The 18,712-nt window shown below is 30.6% G+C and overlaps 2 protein-coding genes across 4 annotated transcripts in view; one reads left to right on the top strand and one right to left on the bottom strand.

Moving 5' to 3' along the window:
* Window positions 1-429: 429 nt before the first annotated feature.
* On the bottom strand, window positions 430-16,179 carry LOC106073832 (ras-related protein Rab-24-like). The gene is made up of 8 exons (XM_056021234.1): window positions 15,942-16,179; window positions 12,505-12,632; window positions 11,949-12,017; window positions 11,034-11,180; window positions 10,425-10,524; window positions 9,995-10,045; window positions 3,703-3,765; window positions 430-3,589 (listed from the first exon to the last, which is right to left on the bottom strand). Exons 2-8 carry the CDS (start codon window positions 12,625-12,627, stop codon window positions 3,525-3,527), a joined length of 618 nt encoding a protein of 205 aa, XP_055877209.1. The 5' UTR covers window positions 12,628-12,632; window positions 15,942-16,179; the 3' UTR covers window positions 430-3,524.
* A 304-nt stretch (window positions 16,180-16,483) lies between these two features.
* Window positions 16,484-18,712, top strand: part of LOC106073831 (probable 39S ribosomal protein L24, mitochondrial) — a 32,879-nt gene continuing 30,650 nt past the window's right edge. The window contains exon 1 of one of the 3 annotated variants that reach the window (XM_013234479.2): window positions 16,484-16,645. The gene's annotated coding sequence lies outside the window, so the exon portion shown is untranslated. The other 2 variants (XM_013234478.2, XM_056021185.1) reach the window with 2 other exon arrangements.

Genomic DNA, 18,712 nt, shown 5'->3' with positions numbered 1-18,712 from the left:
GGTAATTGACTCTTAGGTGCTTTACAAAATATCTCATTGAATATTGCAGTAGTCATGTAAGATGCTAAATGCTGTTCTTGAGTAGTTGGTGGATTCAAGTCAAATGCTTGAGATCTAATACAAGATTGGAAGATCAGGTTATGAAATCACTACTTTGAAGTTACCCCAGTATAAATCGATTCTAAAATGTCCTTGAGGGTATAGATCAATCAATTCTAAGATATCCTAACTCCAGTAAACAAAGTAAAGTTCAGTCCCCTCTCTGACCTATAATGATTAGTTTTCGACCACATTAATTTTAGATCACATTTACTTATCACATTTACTTCCTTCACTAAAAGGCTTCCAGAAATCTGAACAGCAAAGAGTTAACTATTAGATTTCAATACATGAATATTTAAAAAAAAAAAAAAAACTGAAAAAGAACAATTTAAAATTGAAGCAATTTATTGACTAAGTATAGAAATATTTTTGTACACAACAATACAGGTGAAAACTGCTCTACATGTAGACTCAAGTTTTGTGAAAGACTTATTTTAAAACAAATTTTTCATGTAATGAATTACTTCAAGATGGAAATAGTCATTTGTTGAGATATTCAAAATAATACTTAAAAAATAATTTACATGGAAAAACCTTATGGATAAAACCTTCACTTGAATTGTGTAATGTGATGGAAAGGTTCCCTGTATTGAAACTTTAAAAAGCATGATTGAGCCAAAATGAAGTAAAGATGGACTTAATATGCTTATTATCAAGTATATCACATATCCATGCTACTTTCCTTTAGCATGCTTAGGGTGCTCTATTAAGTGTACCCCATTAAGTTTGTATTTACTAACAGATAACCCTAATTCTGCAAGTTGAAACTAATTAGGAAGAGGGCATTCTCATCACAATGCAATCAGGTATATGTTATGGCCATGTATAATTTCAGTCTATTCCTGGGTATTGAAGCAATAAATTAAGTTACTAAATAATGTTTAAGCAACAATGAAAAAAAAAAAAAAAAAAAAAGCTATTTTTGACATTCATATTAATTACTGAACTATTTAAAAAAGACTATAAATTACACAAGAAAATTAGTTTACCCATTTGAGATATTACTGAATTATTATTCCAAGAACTGGCTTTACTGTAATAGTCACAATTCAGTAATTAGAAGTCTAGTTTAATGTAACATAATTTTGTTTTTTAATTATGAAGGCACTAAAGGCTTTGAAGAGAAAAAAAGTGTATTAAAATAATCAATTATGGATACAATGAATAAAAAGAAGTAAACGGATTAACAGCAAAGAAAATGATTACAATGAAAATAAGGTCTATGAAATTCATTTAAAAAAACTGTTTGGATTTAACACATATTTTTTTCTTTGCTTACAAAATCTAGATATAACTGCATAGACCTAATTTACTGTATGGTTTCCTGTTGTACTGTAATTCAAAAGATTGAATTAATAGGTTTGTGTGACGTCACATAGAAACCCAGTAAAAATTTGACCATTTCGAATGCGCAGAAAAAATACATCAGAAAAACATCAAATATCAAGTTAATATTGAAAATAAAATAAAAAGCAGAATATATTCATTTTCTGTAAATCAAAACACGTTATATCAAAAATTGTCAAAACCATAGGAGTTTTCCTTTAAAGAAATGATCTGCCCTCAAAATGTCCACTAGCACCCTTACCAAATTTAAAATAATGATTTGTTTGAAATGCAAACAATTGAGGATTTTAAAATAAAAGACTAATAAAAATCATAACACTGTGAAATAAATAGTGAAAAAAGTTGGGGGACACTTGGCCTTGTAAGATATTCTTTACATTTGAGGACAAATACAACACCTGACTTACATCTTTACATGTGGGGACATACACACTTGCAGACTGGCTCACTCATATGTTTATTTTAATTCCAACTGAAATATACCAGATTTTGATTATCTAAACCTATAAGAAATTTGTCTTTGACTACCTCTACTATCAACAAAGAATAAACACTGCATTTAATGCATCTAACAATAGTTAATACAGCACTTTATAAAATGTCAATTGTGCTTCTATCTACTCATAATAAACTACAAAAAAAAAAGAAACAACAAAAAAACAACTCTTGGAAGGAAAGAGTGAGGCAAAGAGTGCTAATTATTGCAATATTTTTTCATTATGTTTTTAAGGTAAATTACTGATATAATCAGTATTTTAAATGAACACTAGTTGGATTTTACCTGCAGCCTGTGGGCCTTAGTTTGTGTATTACTAATCTAGTGGATTGGATTTATGTCAAACTTAGCTAATGTTCCTTTCAAGTTTTTCTCTTTTGCCACGAAAATAAAAGTACTTTTGCGAAAATAAGGTTACCTGATTAGCCGATACATTCATATAAAATATTAAATACTAAATACTATGGAAACGGGTTTACCTGATTTATTAAAAGTTTCTTTAATAGAGATTTAGTTATTAAAATGAAAGAAGCGTGTGATGAATGGGATATAAACTACGTCAGGATGATTCACAGAATAAGGAACAAATTTATGTAAAAATTCTTTTATAAACACAAATTTGAAGGTTAATTTTATTAATGAAATGAATGGACTATATTTTGTATTCTAATGTGTCAAAGTAAAAAACTATCTTTGCAAAGTGTAGTTCTTAAAATTAGATCTAGATCCTTTCGATCTTGTCTCATGTAAACATGGCTATATGACCTAGATCCATGAAATAGTAATACTTTCATAGAGTTAGGCAACTTTTTTTTTTGAGGGTCAAGCTTAATTTAGGGTTACTTTGCATATATGTTACTGTTCCAGTTATTACCAAAGGAACATTTATGCCAAATTTTATCAGGATTGGTCAAACGGTTTTGATTTCTATTTGGGACATACATACACCTTACTTTCTGCTTTATAGCATAGACAACAATAACTTCAGATAGCATCAATGTCCAAAAGTAACAGGCAATCACTAAACTAATGTCATGTTACCAGAAGCCTCACTGATAGATATGTCATAAAACATAGCAGAAGAGACTAATATTTTGAAAATCCTTACTAATTAGAATATATTACTGAATACTAAAGAACAAACAAAATATTTCCACTTAAAATAGATTGCATTAAAAAAAAAGGAACTTATTCACCACACAATCTTCACTGATTTAATAAATACACCAATATATAAATGTAGAATTACATTTTCAGTACATATAAAATAATAATGAAGTATCAATCTCATCAACCTTCAAAATGCTTGTAAGTTTTCACACATTTTTTTTTGTCTGGCTATATTCTCAGAAACATATTAAACTTAGAAAACAAAAACAATTTAGTGAGCAAAATTTGGCTAAACCTGGTAGTGACCTGACACAATTCAGATTGCTTATTGGTCTCCATCATGTCTCCAGGTGAATTCAATACCGCCAGATTAATTGATTAAAACAACACCAGTCTCATTGTTGTTTAGCAATGAAAGTACATGATTATTAAGCAAGGAATCTATGTACAAACAGAAATGTCTTTAAAACTAAGAACAACCTTGACATAAATGTTTTTTGGGATGTTTTCTTAATTCAACAATATCTGCATCAACTGAAACAAACAAACAAAACATTATCTAAGATATGCCTGCAATTGTTGTTTTTTTTTAATATTTTTTTATTTCTCTATGGAAACCAAATTTTGTATTACAACAAAAATCCTACCCTCATTTTTATGAGCTGTCTTTGAAGCTAAGTAATCAACAGCTATTTTAGTAAAAATTTTATCTGAAAAAAAAAAAATGTTTAAGACTTTTGAAAATCTGCATAAAAATTTGATAAAAACTACAACTAAAATTCACATGACCATACTGATTCAAGTAATTGGTACCATGGGCATAGCCAATTTTTAAATTTTTTTTTGGAGAGGAGCTAATCTTTTGTGGGTAGGGGTACACAAATTCTACTTCCCCATTTAAGGATTGACAAAGAAAACATAAAGTAAAAAAAAAGTTATGGTAATGTCACATGTTTATGTGTATATGTCATGCTTGACAGTACAAGACAGTAGCTGACCAGCAGTATGTGAACTGTCCATATAATTAGGTCACATTGTACGTGTGTGGCAAAAAACAACAACTCATCCTTCTAGATAACCTCGCTTTGAATAAACTAGATGTAATTGGAATATGGGAAACTTAAAGAATTTTATGACAGTGGTGTAAACAATCCAGAAAAATGTTTGTACAGGACTATATAAGAAATAAAGAGCTTGGTCATTGATCTAAGTAGATAGATCATTGTACTTATTCATAGGTGAATTATTACTGATAACCTGAACTTCACTTTGTTTTATTTCAACTACAGTATGTCAGTGAAGTGATCATTGTACAAATAAAATTAATTTTGAATTTCTGATTTTATTGAACTGAGTTGAAAAGCATTAGAATATATTCAGGGATGTTTCTTCACTGTATCCAAGCAGTGAATTGGGAATAGAATTATAATCGATATACAGCTCTCCAAAACACAATCCTGACAGGTACCATTTTCAGACCTTGTGATCTATGGGGGCAGATGCAAGCTCATATGTTTCTATGGCCAACGATTAAAAGGTTGTCATGTGACCAGAATAAATGACCAACTGCCTTTACCCATTAGTGTTGGGTGAACTGAGGTGCACCCTAAAAAAATCCTAAAATACAAAATTCCAGTCTTCAGCAGGATTCGAATTCAAGACCACTTAGTTCGAAATGATCTTGAAAATTACTCCAATGCTGAAGTAAAAGAATATTTGAGTCTTGCATATCCATGAGACAGGGTGGGGTTGGTCAATGGTTCATTCTTCGCCATCCACAGAGATCTCCAAATGAAAATCATCTGTAGTAAGAAAGTTAAAGTGGACTGTGCCCTGTGTATGCTCTGTGGAATCGCCATATCCAAGGATCCTGGCCCCATCACGCTATCACATTCACCAGTTCCAAAACCTCATGTGTTTACGTCCTATAATACAGCAGGAGTAAGACACAGATTTCTGTCTGGGATAGTGCAATCCAGACCTCTTTCAAAAAGCACATAGGGAGGGGGGGGGGGGGGGTCCACTAATATTTTCCTTAGCAAAATGCAGTGGGGTTATTTTACCCTTGGTCATTTCCAAGACCCTGATACCCACATGGGGTTGCTTTATTAAGGCTGACGTTTCTCATCAACATGAAACTAACTGGTTTTGAGGCACCAGCATTCTGCCTTTCACCCCTTCTCTTGTCATTTTGTAAGAAAAAGTTCAGCTGATTTAAAAGAAAATTACACATGAAGTTCACAATTAAGGTGCTAAAACATCTTATCTATACAAAGTAAATAAACCCTACATGATGTTGTCACATACTGGCAATCAGTTTTAACTGCTTTAGTGATAGATTAAAAATAACAGTTAGGTCGCATATAAGCATATATAATGTAGCATTTTACAGGAATAGTATTACATGTTACACTTATTTATTCTCACAACAAGGTCAGAGCTTCTCTCCAAACAATTTTTTGCCAACTTTTAATTGGCTATGTTCAGGACTTCAAAACATGAAGCTGGGGTAAAGAAATCACTCAAAGAGACCAAAAATTCATTAAAAAAGCTATTTAACTAATAAACTAATATCTTTAAATTATATATTTAACTTAATTCAGCATTTTTTTTCCACTAATTAATTCAAATTAACAACTCTTAGCTTAGCCCTTAGGACTAGATCTAGACCTAGTCAAGTCCGTCAAGTCAGTCTAGTCTAGTTTTAGTGTTAGACTTAGACTTTAATTAAGGCTTTAGATCTACTAATCATCTACTAATACTACTAATAATAACTAATAGTAATATTCTAATCTATATAGTTAATTATACACGTAAATATATTGATCTAGAATTAGATCTAGATCTAGTCTAGGTCCATATTTTAAATTTAATAAACCATTTCATTTGATTTAATTGTCATTGTAAATTAGCTTTCAATTTAGATTTAGACATAAATTAGGCATTGTAAACCTTAAACTAGATTTAGACTAGACCCCTTTAAAAACTAAAATCAACAACAGTCATCATGAAATTGCTCTGGCTATTTATCCTAATAATTACTAAATACATACTAGCTGAACACAGAACCAGATCTACCTTAGTCAACACTAAACTTAAAAAAGAAACAACAGTCATAATCAATCATCACACTTTAGATCAAAGCAACTTAAAAAATAACCTAACATACACATCCATAACACTAAAGAAGATTACCCATCACAAATGGAAATTCTCAATCAGACACAGCAGAAATAAATACCTATCACTGTTAATATTAATAGCAGGAGATGTAGAGTCAAATCCAGGGCCTAGATCTAAAGATAGATGCAACATCTGCAAAAAAGTATGCACCATGAAACAGAAAGCCATTCAATGTGACACCTGCGATGAATGGTACCATGCATCATGTCTCCATATGAATACACCTGTGTATTATGCCTTAGGCAACAAAGATGCATCATGGCACTGTGTACCGTGTGGGTTACCTCAGTTTACATCAGGACTGTTTGATTCCTTTGATGCAGACACTTCTAACCCATACAACATCCTAAACACCATCCCAAACCAAACTCACCAACCACTAGCCAGATCCACTCCTGTTAAACCTAAATCTACTAAAATTAATACAACAGCCTCACTAAACAAACCTACTAAAGAAGTAACACCAAAATACCTTAAAACCTTAATAATAAATTTTCAAAGCATTAGGAACAAAACAGCAGACTTAGAAATTTTATTAGAATGTGAGAAACCAGACATAATTGCAGGCACAGAAACTTGGCTACATCCTGAAATTTATAATGCAGAAATTTTCAATAGTAATTATGAAATTTTTAGAAAAGATAGGGCTGATAATCATGGAGGAGTTCTTTTAGCAATAAAAAACACTCTTATAGCAGAAGAAATTACCTTACCTAACTCAAAAAATATAGAATCAACATTTTGTAAAATTAATACCACCTCAACATCCCTAATAATAGGCAGCATTTACAGACCACCAAATTCTAGTTTAGAATACATGCAGGAACTATGTAATCAGATTACGACACTTAAAGAGACAAATAAAAATGCAGTTTTTTGGATTATGGGTGATTTCAACCTACCTGATATAAATTGGAAAACACTAACCATAGATAAACACCAAAACCTTAAGGACATAAATGAGCTTTTCATAGAAACTTTACACAACCTAAGTTTAGATCAAATCATTAAAAAGCCAACTAGATTAAACAACACATTAGATCTCTTCTTAACCAACAGACCTGGATTAGTAGTTGATTACGATATTATCCCTGGTCTATCAGACCATGAGATCATAAAAATACACAGTCAGATAAAAGCAGTAGCCAATATAAAACCCAAAAGAAAAATCTTACTCTGGAATAAATGTAACCTAACACAACTACACCAAGCTGCATTAAACTTTCAACAAACATTCTTATTAGAAATAGACATTAACCAACCAGTCGATGACCTCTGGAATTTCATTAAAAACCATCTTAAAAGCATTATAGAAAATCAAATACCAACTAAATACACATCAAACAAAATAAATAAATGCTGGTTTAATAATAGACTAAAGAAGCTTTGTAAACAGAAGGAAAACCTATATAGAAAATTTAAAGAAACTAATGCAGAAAGAGTTTACAAAAAGTATATAAAAATTAAACACTTAACCCAAAAAGTAAGCAGACAGCTGCAGAGTGAATACATAAACAATGTAATATCTAAAGACAACGACAAAAACCTATGGTCATACATTAAGTCTAAGAAAATGGAAACAACAGGCGTAGCGCCATTAAAAGATGAACATAACATAATACATAATGATAATGAAACTAAAGCAAACATTCTAAACAAATACTTTGCATCAGCATTCTCAGCCCCAGGAGACAAAGACATATTACTGAATTTGAACCAAGTAGACAACATAGAAGATATAGTAGTACAAGAAAATGGAATTCAAAAACTATTAGCCAACACCAAACCAAATAAAGCTTCTGGACCTGATGGTATTCCAGCTAGATTACTCAAAGAACTAAGTAATGAGCTAGCCCCAGTGTTCAAAATACTCTTTCAGGCTTCACTTAACCAGGGCAGAGTACCAAAGGACTGGAAAGAAGCTAATGTCACCCCCCTATTTAAAAAAGGAGAAAAATCTGACCCAGGAAACTACAGACCAGTATCACTTACCAGCATCACATGTAAAATCCTAGAACACATAATATGTAGCAACATCATAAACCACTTAGACAAACATAATGTCCTCACACCATACCAACATGGCTTTAGGAAATATAGATCATGTGAAACACAACTAATAGGACTAATTGATGATTTTTCAAAAGGTTTAGATAATAGCGAACAAATAGATGCTATCTTACTAGATTTTTCTAAGGCTTTTGACAAAGTTCACCACCATAGTTTGCTTAAAAAATTAAAATATTTCGGCATTAATGGTCCACTGCATCAGTGGATTAAAGACTTTCTGATAGGGAGAGAACAAACTGTAATAATAAATGGCTCTAAATCAACACCGATAACAGTAAACTCAGGTGTACCTCAAGGAACAGTCTTGGGTCCACTACTATTTTTAATTTACATAAATGATTTACCAAATTGCATTACTTCAGGAACAAAAGTCAGATTATTTGCAGACGATTGCATAATATATAGAACAATAAAAACAACACAAGACACAGATATTTTACAAAGAGAATTAGATGAATTACAGAAATGGGAATCAAATTGGAGCATGTCTTTCCACCCAGAAAAATGTCAGTTGTTAAGAGTAACAAAAAAACTAAAACAAATTAATTCCACTTATCTTATTCATGGCAAACCAGTAACACAGACTAAAAACGCAAAATACCTAGGTGTTATAATAAATGAAAAACTGTCATGGAATCCACATATTGATGAAACTACAAAAAAATCAAACAAAGCATTAGGATTTATTAAAAGAAATTTCTATAAATCAAATAAGAACATAAAACTAAAATGTTATTTAACCTTGGTTAGGCCAATAATAGAATATGCATCCTCTGTTTGGGACCCCTCAACTCAAGAAAACATTAAGAAACTAGAACAGACACAAAATAGAGCAGTGCGATTCATAACAAACGAATATTCACATTTGACTAGAGTAACACCTTTAGTAAAATCACTAAATTTAGAAAGCCTTCAGGACAGAAGGCTCAAAAGTAAAGTAGCAATAATACATAAAACACTGAACCATAATCTTCAAATACAAAAACAAAATTTAATAAAATACTCTGAAAGACACAAAGATAAAGGCACATTCCTCGTCCCATATGCTAGGACAAATTTGTACAAATACTCCTTCTTCCCTAGTGCTATTAGAGCATGGAATGGGTTGCCTGAGCTAGCCAGGAAAACCAGTGACTTGGCAGAATTTAAGTCATTGGTTAATATGCATGACTAAATGCATGACGCGTAGGACGTAATCATCTTCTTTTTTGAAGTAACGTCTGTATTATATAAGATAAGATAAGAAAAGAATTGGGAAGGACAAGTGTTGCTTTTCAAGAAATTCCGGGAAAAAAAAAAAGAATGTAAAATGAGTAAATGTGCAATTCAGTAGTTAGTAGTGTTGGTTTGTAAAAAGTCTATAGATGATTCTAGATTGAATATATTCAGTTACTTCTACATACTACTACTACTATTGTATTCAAGCAATTGTTACTGTCAAACAAGTGTACTATTTCAAGTCTATTCAACTTTCAAAGTTAACTTATTGCCAGTGTCACTGTTAATAGGGACACTTGTATATAATATATATCCAATGGTACACAAAACAAATAACATTATGAACTTGTGACATTTTGTGATTCAGTTTGGGTTATTTTAAACATCCTTATTTTTTGTTTTGAATTAAGAATACAATACTACTACTAATGACAAATGGGAAACACATATTCAAATGTTTCTACCTACCAATATCTTTCCCTGTTTTGCTGGATGTTTCATAATTCTCTCCTCTAACATCTAAAAAATAAATACATTGAGTTTTAAATGTTAATAATTAAATTAATTAATTAAATAAACATTAACTTTTCTTAAGGGCTAGATATCGCATTAAATCGTCAGATTTAAATCAACGCGTTAAAAAAATCAAGGTTATTTTTTAAAATATGTTTACTGCCCAAGTATTATTTATGTTGCTCAAAGCATGGTAACTGTGAGTCTTTAATGTAGGAGTTTACTTTTGATCATGTAATATGATTCACTAAGTGACCTAAATTCCAATACAAATAATGAAACTCGCCAGCACAGCTAAATGTTTATAAAATTTAACATGATTCATATATAAATAACAGAGTTTATTGCTTGAACTGAAAGAATGTTGATCTAATTTTCAGTATACCTAATGCTAAAGCATGGGCATCTCTCTCACTGACTGTCCGAAGGTCTGGGTTGTCTTCAATGATATCAAATTTTGTTCCACACAAATATATTTGGCACCCCTGAAAAAAAAAATGCTGTCAGTAAATACAAAACAGATTATGAACTTCACAACCAAAAGAGTCTTTAGTTTGACCCACTTAAAAAGGAAGCCAAAATTATTTCTTTTCTTTGACTAGTTATTAATAATAAGTAGCATATATTAATGTTCAGTAGTTTTCATTGTTTTAATCTATCTAGCTGAGAGGCAATATCAATAGAATATAATGAGCATAATATTAGTTTTTTTAGCAGTCCCTAAATATGCTTGCGAGTCTTGGATGCTGACTGCAGAGCTACAGAAGGATCTTAAGTTTAAAGACCACATCACAAACGAAGAGATTAGAGATAAGTTTACTTCAGAGATTGGACCCCACGATAACCTGACTATTGTAAAAAAAAATGTAAACTAAAACTCTATCTTAATAATCTTGTAAAATTTTGGTACTGCAAGTTTCATTACAAATATTTTATACTACTATAAAAATGTTCACTGTAACAATTATTGTTAAAGTTATTCAAAGTTACAAACTTGTTCATATTTCTGCAACTCTCCAATCCAGAACCTTGCTCTATCAAAACTTGATTTGTCTGTTAAGTCATAGCAGACAATGGCAGCTTTAGCCCCTCTGTAGTAGATTCTGCTCATAGCCTCATATCTCTCACTACCTGCTGTATCCTATAGATTAAAAAAAAAAGCTAACACTATATGCTACAGCAAAGTAATTTATAAAAACAATAACAAACACTGAGAAAAAGTATACATTTTTGCAAATCCCTAACGTGATTTAACAAAACATATAAACATAGGCACACATCAACATAAAATAAATCTAAATATTATTTTGTTTTAAAGCACTGATTATCAAAGTTCACACCAATTTTTACAAAGCTTAAATCAACTAACTTACTCTGTCTATCTGGTAAAAAGTTTGTATACATTTTGCACAATTATTTCTTGATCCTGACAAAGAAAGTATCAATAAAATAAAAAAATTAACTATGGTTAATTTTCTTTTTCATATCGAATGAGGGAAAGAAATTAAACTTGACAGATGTGGTGGTAGAAGTTAAATTTGTTTCTTAGAGAAGCCTTGAGCCAAGAGTGAAAAATTTTTTTAATGCATTTAAAGATAGGTCACGGTAAATTCACACAGATACCACCTTCCCCCTCAACCCCTTCCCAACTGATCCAGACAAGTGAAAGAATAATAGTGTATTGAGAAAGTTAAAAGCAAGAAATTTCACTAAACAAAACAAATGGTAAAAATATTTCTAATCTTACAGATTTATTATTGTTAGTCTAGATCTATTAAAAATTTAATCACATGACTGAATAAACTAATTGATACAGTTACACTTAATATAAGCTTTGTTTTTTTTCTTTAAAAATAGTATTTTTTATAATTCTTTTCTTTACATATTTTATTTTTAAAGAAATTGTTACCCAAATGCCAATAACTACATTCTGGTTGTTGACAGTTACTGTTTTGGCACCAAAGGCTGCACCTATTGTCTGAAAAAGACATTTGAAAAATGAAAATAACTGGTTGGTTAGGGTGTAATTTGAATAATGACAAGTTTAAAATAAAAAATCTGTAATAGACTGTGGCTCCTGCCAAGAGTTAATTCTGGATATGAGCACTCCAATATTCATGACCACAGTTTCAAAGTTTTGAATGCTGGTTATATGAAAACATTCCCAAAGTCACTAACTATTTTATTAAGATTGGTGAATCACTCTTGGCCAAATGTTCTCTCTACTTCATGTGGAAATGTAGGAAGTAGAAATGTACTTTCTTTTTTCTTTTAAATATGAATTTTTAAAAATGTAGAATGGTATTATGAGCTGAGATTTTTTTTTTCCACAGATTTTTGACATGTTAAATAATTATATGTCTATAACATGTATCCAATACTAATTCATATAAAGACATATGCCTGATAGAATAGCTACTTACAGAGTAAGCAAAGGTAATTATCTGATAAATTTCAATAGTTACATTTTGATATGGGACTGTTTCGCCTAGGAATCTGTTATGAATGTAGCGTTCAACAAGACTTGTTTTTCCTGCATATGCTTTTCCCAGGAGTACAACTTTAATATCCACTTTTCCACCACTCATTGTGCCTTGAGAAATAAAAAAAAAAGACACTTTAAAAAATGTACAAAGTATACACCTCATAATAACTGGAATTTACTGAAAAGTTTAATGTATGAGTTTACTTTTGATCATGTCATTTGATTCACTAAGTGACCAAAGTTTACTTTATATTGTATGGTCATAAGTATAATATATATAAAGTTCCGGGTTGGGCTTGATTAGAATTAAGTTTGAGTTCGGTTCAATAACGAGAATGGTTTGTGAGTCAGAGGGATCTAAAATTCAAGTTCAGTGCTATAAAAATAGGTAATAGCTAAACTAAGTACATGTAATAAGATTGATTTTAATGATTAGATTAAAAAATTTGAGCTTAAACTTTATTTAAATAAAGATAAAATGAGTAACAGCAGTCTTGAAGTCTGTTAGTAAATATGATTCAGGGTCAGCTTTGCCCTTTATGGTAAGAGGCTGTTGAACCGAATGACTAAATTCACCATAACTGTCTTTATGTGCACTCGCTGAGTGCTTTGAGACCACCTGATTTTGACTTGATTTTGTCTACCATATTGCACAGCTAAATATTTTAACAAGGCTCAATAAGTGTTGACAGTTGTCACAAAGGATATTTATGTATTTTTATAATATTTTTCATCCATGCTGGGCAGAAAAGCTGCCTTTAAATCATGCATACTGTCACTGTCTTACTGATTGATTGAAGACAAAATAGCATTGGCCAAACATCAGGGGATATCTGCACATAGTCATATGTTAGTTGCACAGTAGCCTTGTGAAACTGATGCAAAAATTGTATGACCTCACACAACAAATTTTCATTAACATTTGTTTAGTTGCTCAAATTTTGACGACTACTAACTTCCTATTACGTCCACTAACAGTAACAAATTTCAAATTGTCACAATTTATAGTTTCAGGAAGAATATTTTAAAGAATTCAGTTGTCTTTGCTTTAACTACACCAGTTTCAGACTCAGTAAACTCAAATAATCTAATAAACTTGCTCATAAGCCAATAATTGTTGTTAATGTGATATGAAATGTATTTTAGGGATGTGCAAATAGCAGCTTGGTTAGGGTAATCAGTTTTAAAGTTCAGGTTCAGTTCTGCAGTATTATTTGAGGTTCAGGTTTGGTTGGTTTCCTATTTCTTAATGTGATGCAAATAATTAGTCATAAAATGATGGGCAGTGAGATTCATACTTTCATGATGCCTTATTTCTTATAACATTTTAAATACTTTGATAGTAAGTACAGAACTAAGAATTCAAATGACTCCATAAACTCAAGATATTAGTATTATACTTTATAGTTATACTGATAATTACTGGCCCAAACATGTAAAACTACATGTCTAGATTTTACTAGATTATCCATGGCTTAGTACATTCAGCAAGAATATTAGAAACTACAGAATCCACAATCATATATAATCTCCCTTCACACAATATGTTCATTTAAAAAATGATTGCTAGAGATGCACAAGGTCCTGTTTGTCCCTCTTGAGTCAAAGTTTGGCATGAACAGTGTGAAATATGAACCAAGGTTACGGTGGCTCATCCTGCACTGTGATCTATCTATATTAGCTAGTTCAGGCCTAGGAAGCCTATTAAATCTTGTTTTTAAAAAATGTGTGAATATATGTAGTAATAAGTATGTATATACAATATATATATATATACAACTGATTTTAACAAACTGCTCAGTGTATGCTTACTGTAAACCTAAACTTTGTGGAGTTAATATATGAATCAGTAGAGATATATATTAAATATATAGAATCTAATGGCCGCCTGTGAGAGTACCTAATATAGATCTAGACTAGAGATTATACTTTTATAACTCTAGACTTATTATTGATATCTAAATATAATACAAAATAGAATAGAGAGTCCTCGATTGCCTAGATTGATATCTAGATCTAGAGTAGTTTATTTAATCCGGACATTACATGAATTCGGACACTCTCTGTTTTTGTGGTCATTAAATCTTTATTTTGATATTTAATATGAAACTAGCGCGCTGTATAATGTGCTTGTCCATTTTCCAATGATTCTAACCCAATTTCCTTCCATTTAGCTGTCTTTTTATGTAAGAAAAAAGAATTTCAAATTAGTAAGTCAGGTTGTTGTTTTTTCCTATGTTACCAGGATGACTTTACCTCTTCCTAGGGTTAAGACTATATTTTTTGATTGGCTAAGTCTATGCTAATGAGCCCGGCTATATTTATTCTGTTTTTGGAGCTGACTTATTTGATTCATAAGCCAAGTTGTTTGATTCCATATAAAAAAAAAATTAATAGGGTGTTTCAATTAAATTACGATTTTCTTACCAAAAGTTATTTCAAACAGCCAGTTTTGGAAATGATCTTATATTAAATATTTGTTTTTTTTACACAGAATAAATGGGCAAATGTTTGGAGTGAGCTTGGTACATTGAATCAAGTTAAATACCTAGATCTAGATCTACTAGATAGATCTAGATTTATTAATATAGAGAGAACATATATATTCAGCTATTTAGGCAAGAATGGCTTAGATCCTAACCTGTACTATACTACAAAAGATCATCTGTATCAGAAATTTATTAAATGAATAAACAAAAAACACAATTATTCAACACACATCTAATCATGCAAACATAAAATAAGTCTAAAAGTCGGTGTAGAAGTCACTATCCCAGTGACCTAATTTTGGTAGAATAAGATAAGTGTGTTCATATTTTTATGCATAATTTGAAAACATCTTAATGATTTCATTTGAGGGGCTATGCCTGGGGATCTTAAAATTTAGTTAATGTTAATATAGAATTAAAATCTGAGTTTATTGATGCCTAAATATAGAGACTGAAATAAATTATGGTGTCCAGAATCAAATAATGTGGGCATTGTGGGTCAAATTTGTCTGAATTAAATGAAAACACATGGCCTCTTTGACCTTAAATATAATAACAAATATAATACATATATATTATATATAGACTAGATCTAGGTTAGGGGTACAAATAATGAAATATTATATACATTATAAGTAGTCATCCTTTTTCTCCTTAAACTAAAGAAGATTTTGAACATTTTCACCCTTTGATACTTCATTTTCTTTTCTATGTTGAACTATTGTCAAATAATGCACTGTCAAAGTCAAACATTGAAATTTTGGCCTATACTAGATCTATATTACTAAAGTAAAGTAATAGTAATAATAGGTGTCCGAATAGCATAAACTATGATAAACTACTCTAACTCTATCAGTATTCAGTAGTATCACTGCCAGTGTCTTAGAGTTAGACTAGAGTCTAGAGTTATCTATCAAAAGTATCATACTCTGTAACTCTCTGTAGACTGTACTGAAGAAGATGATGAGGTATCATACATTAATTGATCATGTACATTTTCAACAGACAAATGAATTTTTATAAAATGCTAAGTAAACAATAAGTTTAAAACTTTAACCCTAGAAATAGATCTATGATCTAGTTTAGAAATCCTTGTACAGTTTACAAAAATAATAGGGTTGGTCTGTATCGGAAAATCAACCAAAATCTTTATGCCAGGACTAAGCTTCATTTTAGGCTTTTATGCTAAACTAGCATAAACTTAAACGATAATTAAACTTATTTATTTTAGAGACTTAGATGATATATCTATACTTGTACAAATTTCTAAATATATTTGTGAGATGTAGATAGATATATATTCAGTTGATAGTCAGTAACTTAAAATCTCAATTAATAAAAATTTACTTAAAAATGACAATAATAAATTTAGAACAACATCAAATATTCACTTGCCTATTGGCCCTAGTTACTTTCGATTTCGATTTTCGATTACTTTTGTCCGTTGTTTATTTCTATATCTTCGATACATATTTTTCATAGATCTAGAGTAATCTAGACTAGATCTAAAATTTCGATACAAATTATGTTGCTTTCATTATTTTTTTTAAAGTTTAGATGAATTCTTTGATGACAGAAAGTTCTAATGAAATGTAGATCTAAATTTAGACCGTTTAGCCTAGTTTAGTTTAGGTGTGTAGACTCTATATATATATTATATAGGTCTGTGATATAAACATTTAATTAATTATACTTTTTAGTGAACAAAAAAAGTAATCGAGATTTAGAATTAGATCTAGTCCTATCGTCTGTACTATAGTAATAAATCACCTTGTAAGTCTTCTTGATTTCGAGTCTTTTCAGATTTGTTTATCTTTCTATCTAGATGTGGATTTTTTAAAATTTACTATTAATAATTAAAAGAATCTAGATCTACGAATATACTGAATATAACTATATGGTAGATTCTTATAACTGAACACCGACTTTCGGGAACTAGGTCAGTTTTTTATTTTATTTTTTTATTTGGTGAAGGTTTAACTTACAAAAAAAACTGAAAGCAGATGCTTATTCTGCAAATAAAGGACTATAAAAATAGCTGTGTTCCTTTGTATTACCACCCATAGTCAAGATTTTATTTTAAAATAAATTGGGTCACCTCATGCTCCTATTTTGAACGCAGTTTTTGGGCTTTCTCCTTTGCCTTTAGTTGAACAGTGTGAGTGAGCACCGGTGTTGAACACCACTATGTAATTGCTAATAAATTATATCGGTGTTACTTAAAAATTATTTAGATTGTAGTAAAAGAAGTAGATTCAATTTTGCAATATGTATTTCTAGTCTATTTCCTCATATACTCTCTCTATTTATCTCTTTATTGACTTTATATATATATATATATATATATATATATATATATATATATATATATATATATATATATATATATATATATATATATATATATATATATATATATATATCGTGTATAGTTTATTTATTAAAATACCTATATAATCTATGTGTAGAAACAGACAGAAATAAATTTATATAGATTATAGAGCTATAAATTAATTATTTTGATTTAATAAACATATTTTCTACTAGAGGCTACTTGTATTTTCTCTCTGTCTTTCTTTTAACTCCCATCCAAGGACACTCTTCTTGTTTTCATAATTTGGATGTTCGTTTTGTGACACCTTAACATCCCCTTTCTCCCATAGATGCTTATAATTCTTTTCATGACTCTCTCCCCCTTCCCTCCACTGCCTGTTGAATAGTTTGTGACACTACTCGCTGAGTGTATACCTCTCCTTACCGCCAGCTTATCTTGCGTGATCACATGCAGTGGGCATGGTCTCTGGCTTCAAATTAGCAGCCCACACTTTTTCTTTCATTCATAAGTTATATATTCTAGATATCTCTATCTAGGTCATGTTTATTCATTGAAAAAATCATAGATTTATTAATCCCAATAATGTTTCTTAATACGATTTTGCTGTGTTCAAAAAGGAGAATGAGCTGAATTCATTATTATTTGTTTGGACACCCCCTTTTTTAATTTTATTTAACAGCTAACGGTATAAATGTGATTGGAATGTCTTTCTAAAGATGTTTAGAAGCTTATTTTGATATGCCCATCAGCCTACGATCAAACAGGCTCATGATATAGCCTTCATCCCTTATATGGGTATGAATTGTCGGGGGAGGTTAAAACAACAGCTTAACATACATGGTTACCGAGAATCTAAATAACTGCCATCTGCTTTGGAAAAACGGAACAAAATTACCAGAACTTATCTAAAATTGGACATGCGCAGTCCCGAATCGTCGATTTTAGCTCCAAACATAAAAACAAATGAATTAAAAACAAAAAAAAGCGACCCGTTTAGAAAGGAGAATTCGATGGGGTGTTCAAACTATAAGAGCCTTCTCTAGGTATAAAGTAGGGAGGTGAAATAAAAAATTTATCTTTGAAAAAACAATTTTTCGTTACGTTAGTACATCATTAAAATTTAATTTAAATGATTAAAATACTTATAAAGAACTTTCCAATGGCATGGTGTTTAAATTATGACTGTATGTCTAATAGTTAGAAAGTTATGATTTTTTTTGTCGTTTTGGCTTAACATTGTTGACATGGTCATGGAACAAGTAAGATGAGTCATCATGACTGAGAGCATCTCTCTCGCTGAGCCAGCGAGACACACCCCCCGCTCAAAAAGTTAAAAAGTTGGAATTGAGTTTCATAGAGGATAA

This window comes from Biomphalaria glabrata, chromosome 1, assembly GCF_947242115.1.
Source record: "Biomphalaria glabrata chromosome 1, xgBioGlab47.1, whole genome shotgun sequence".
NCBI lineage: Eukaryota > Metazoa > Mollusca > Gastropoda > Planorbidae > Biomphalaria > Biomphalaria glabrata.
Note: the sequence above shows the minus strand (reverse complement) of the source record. Positions and strands in the feature narration are given on the sequence as shown.

Coding starts and splice junctions, on each gene's coding strand:
- LOC106073832 (XM_056021234.1), bottom strand. CDS start 12,627: ATGAGTGGTGGAAAAGTGGATATTAAAGTTGTACTCCTGGGAAAAGCA. Junction 10,046..10,424: donor TGCCCATGCTTTAGCATTAG/GTATACTGAAAA, acceptor TTTATTTTTTAG/ATGTTAGAGGAGAGAATTAT. Junction 3,766..9,994: donor CAAAACAGGGAAAGATATTG/GTAGGTAGAAAC, acceptor TTTTTTTTTCAG/ATAAAATTTTTACTAAAATA.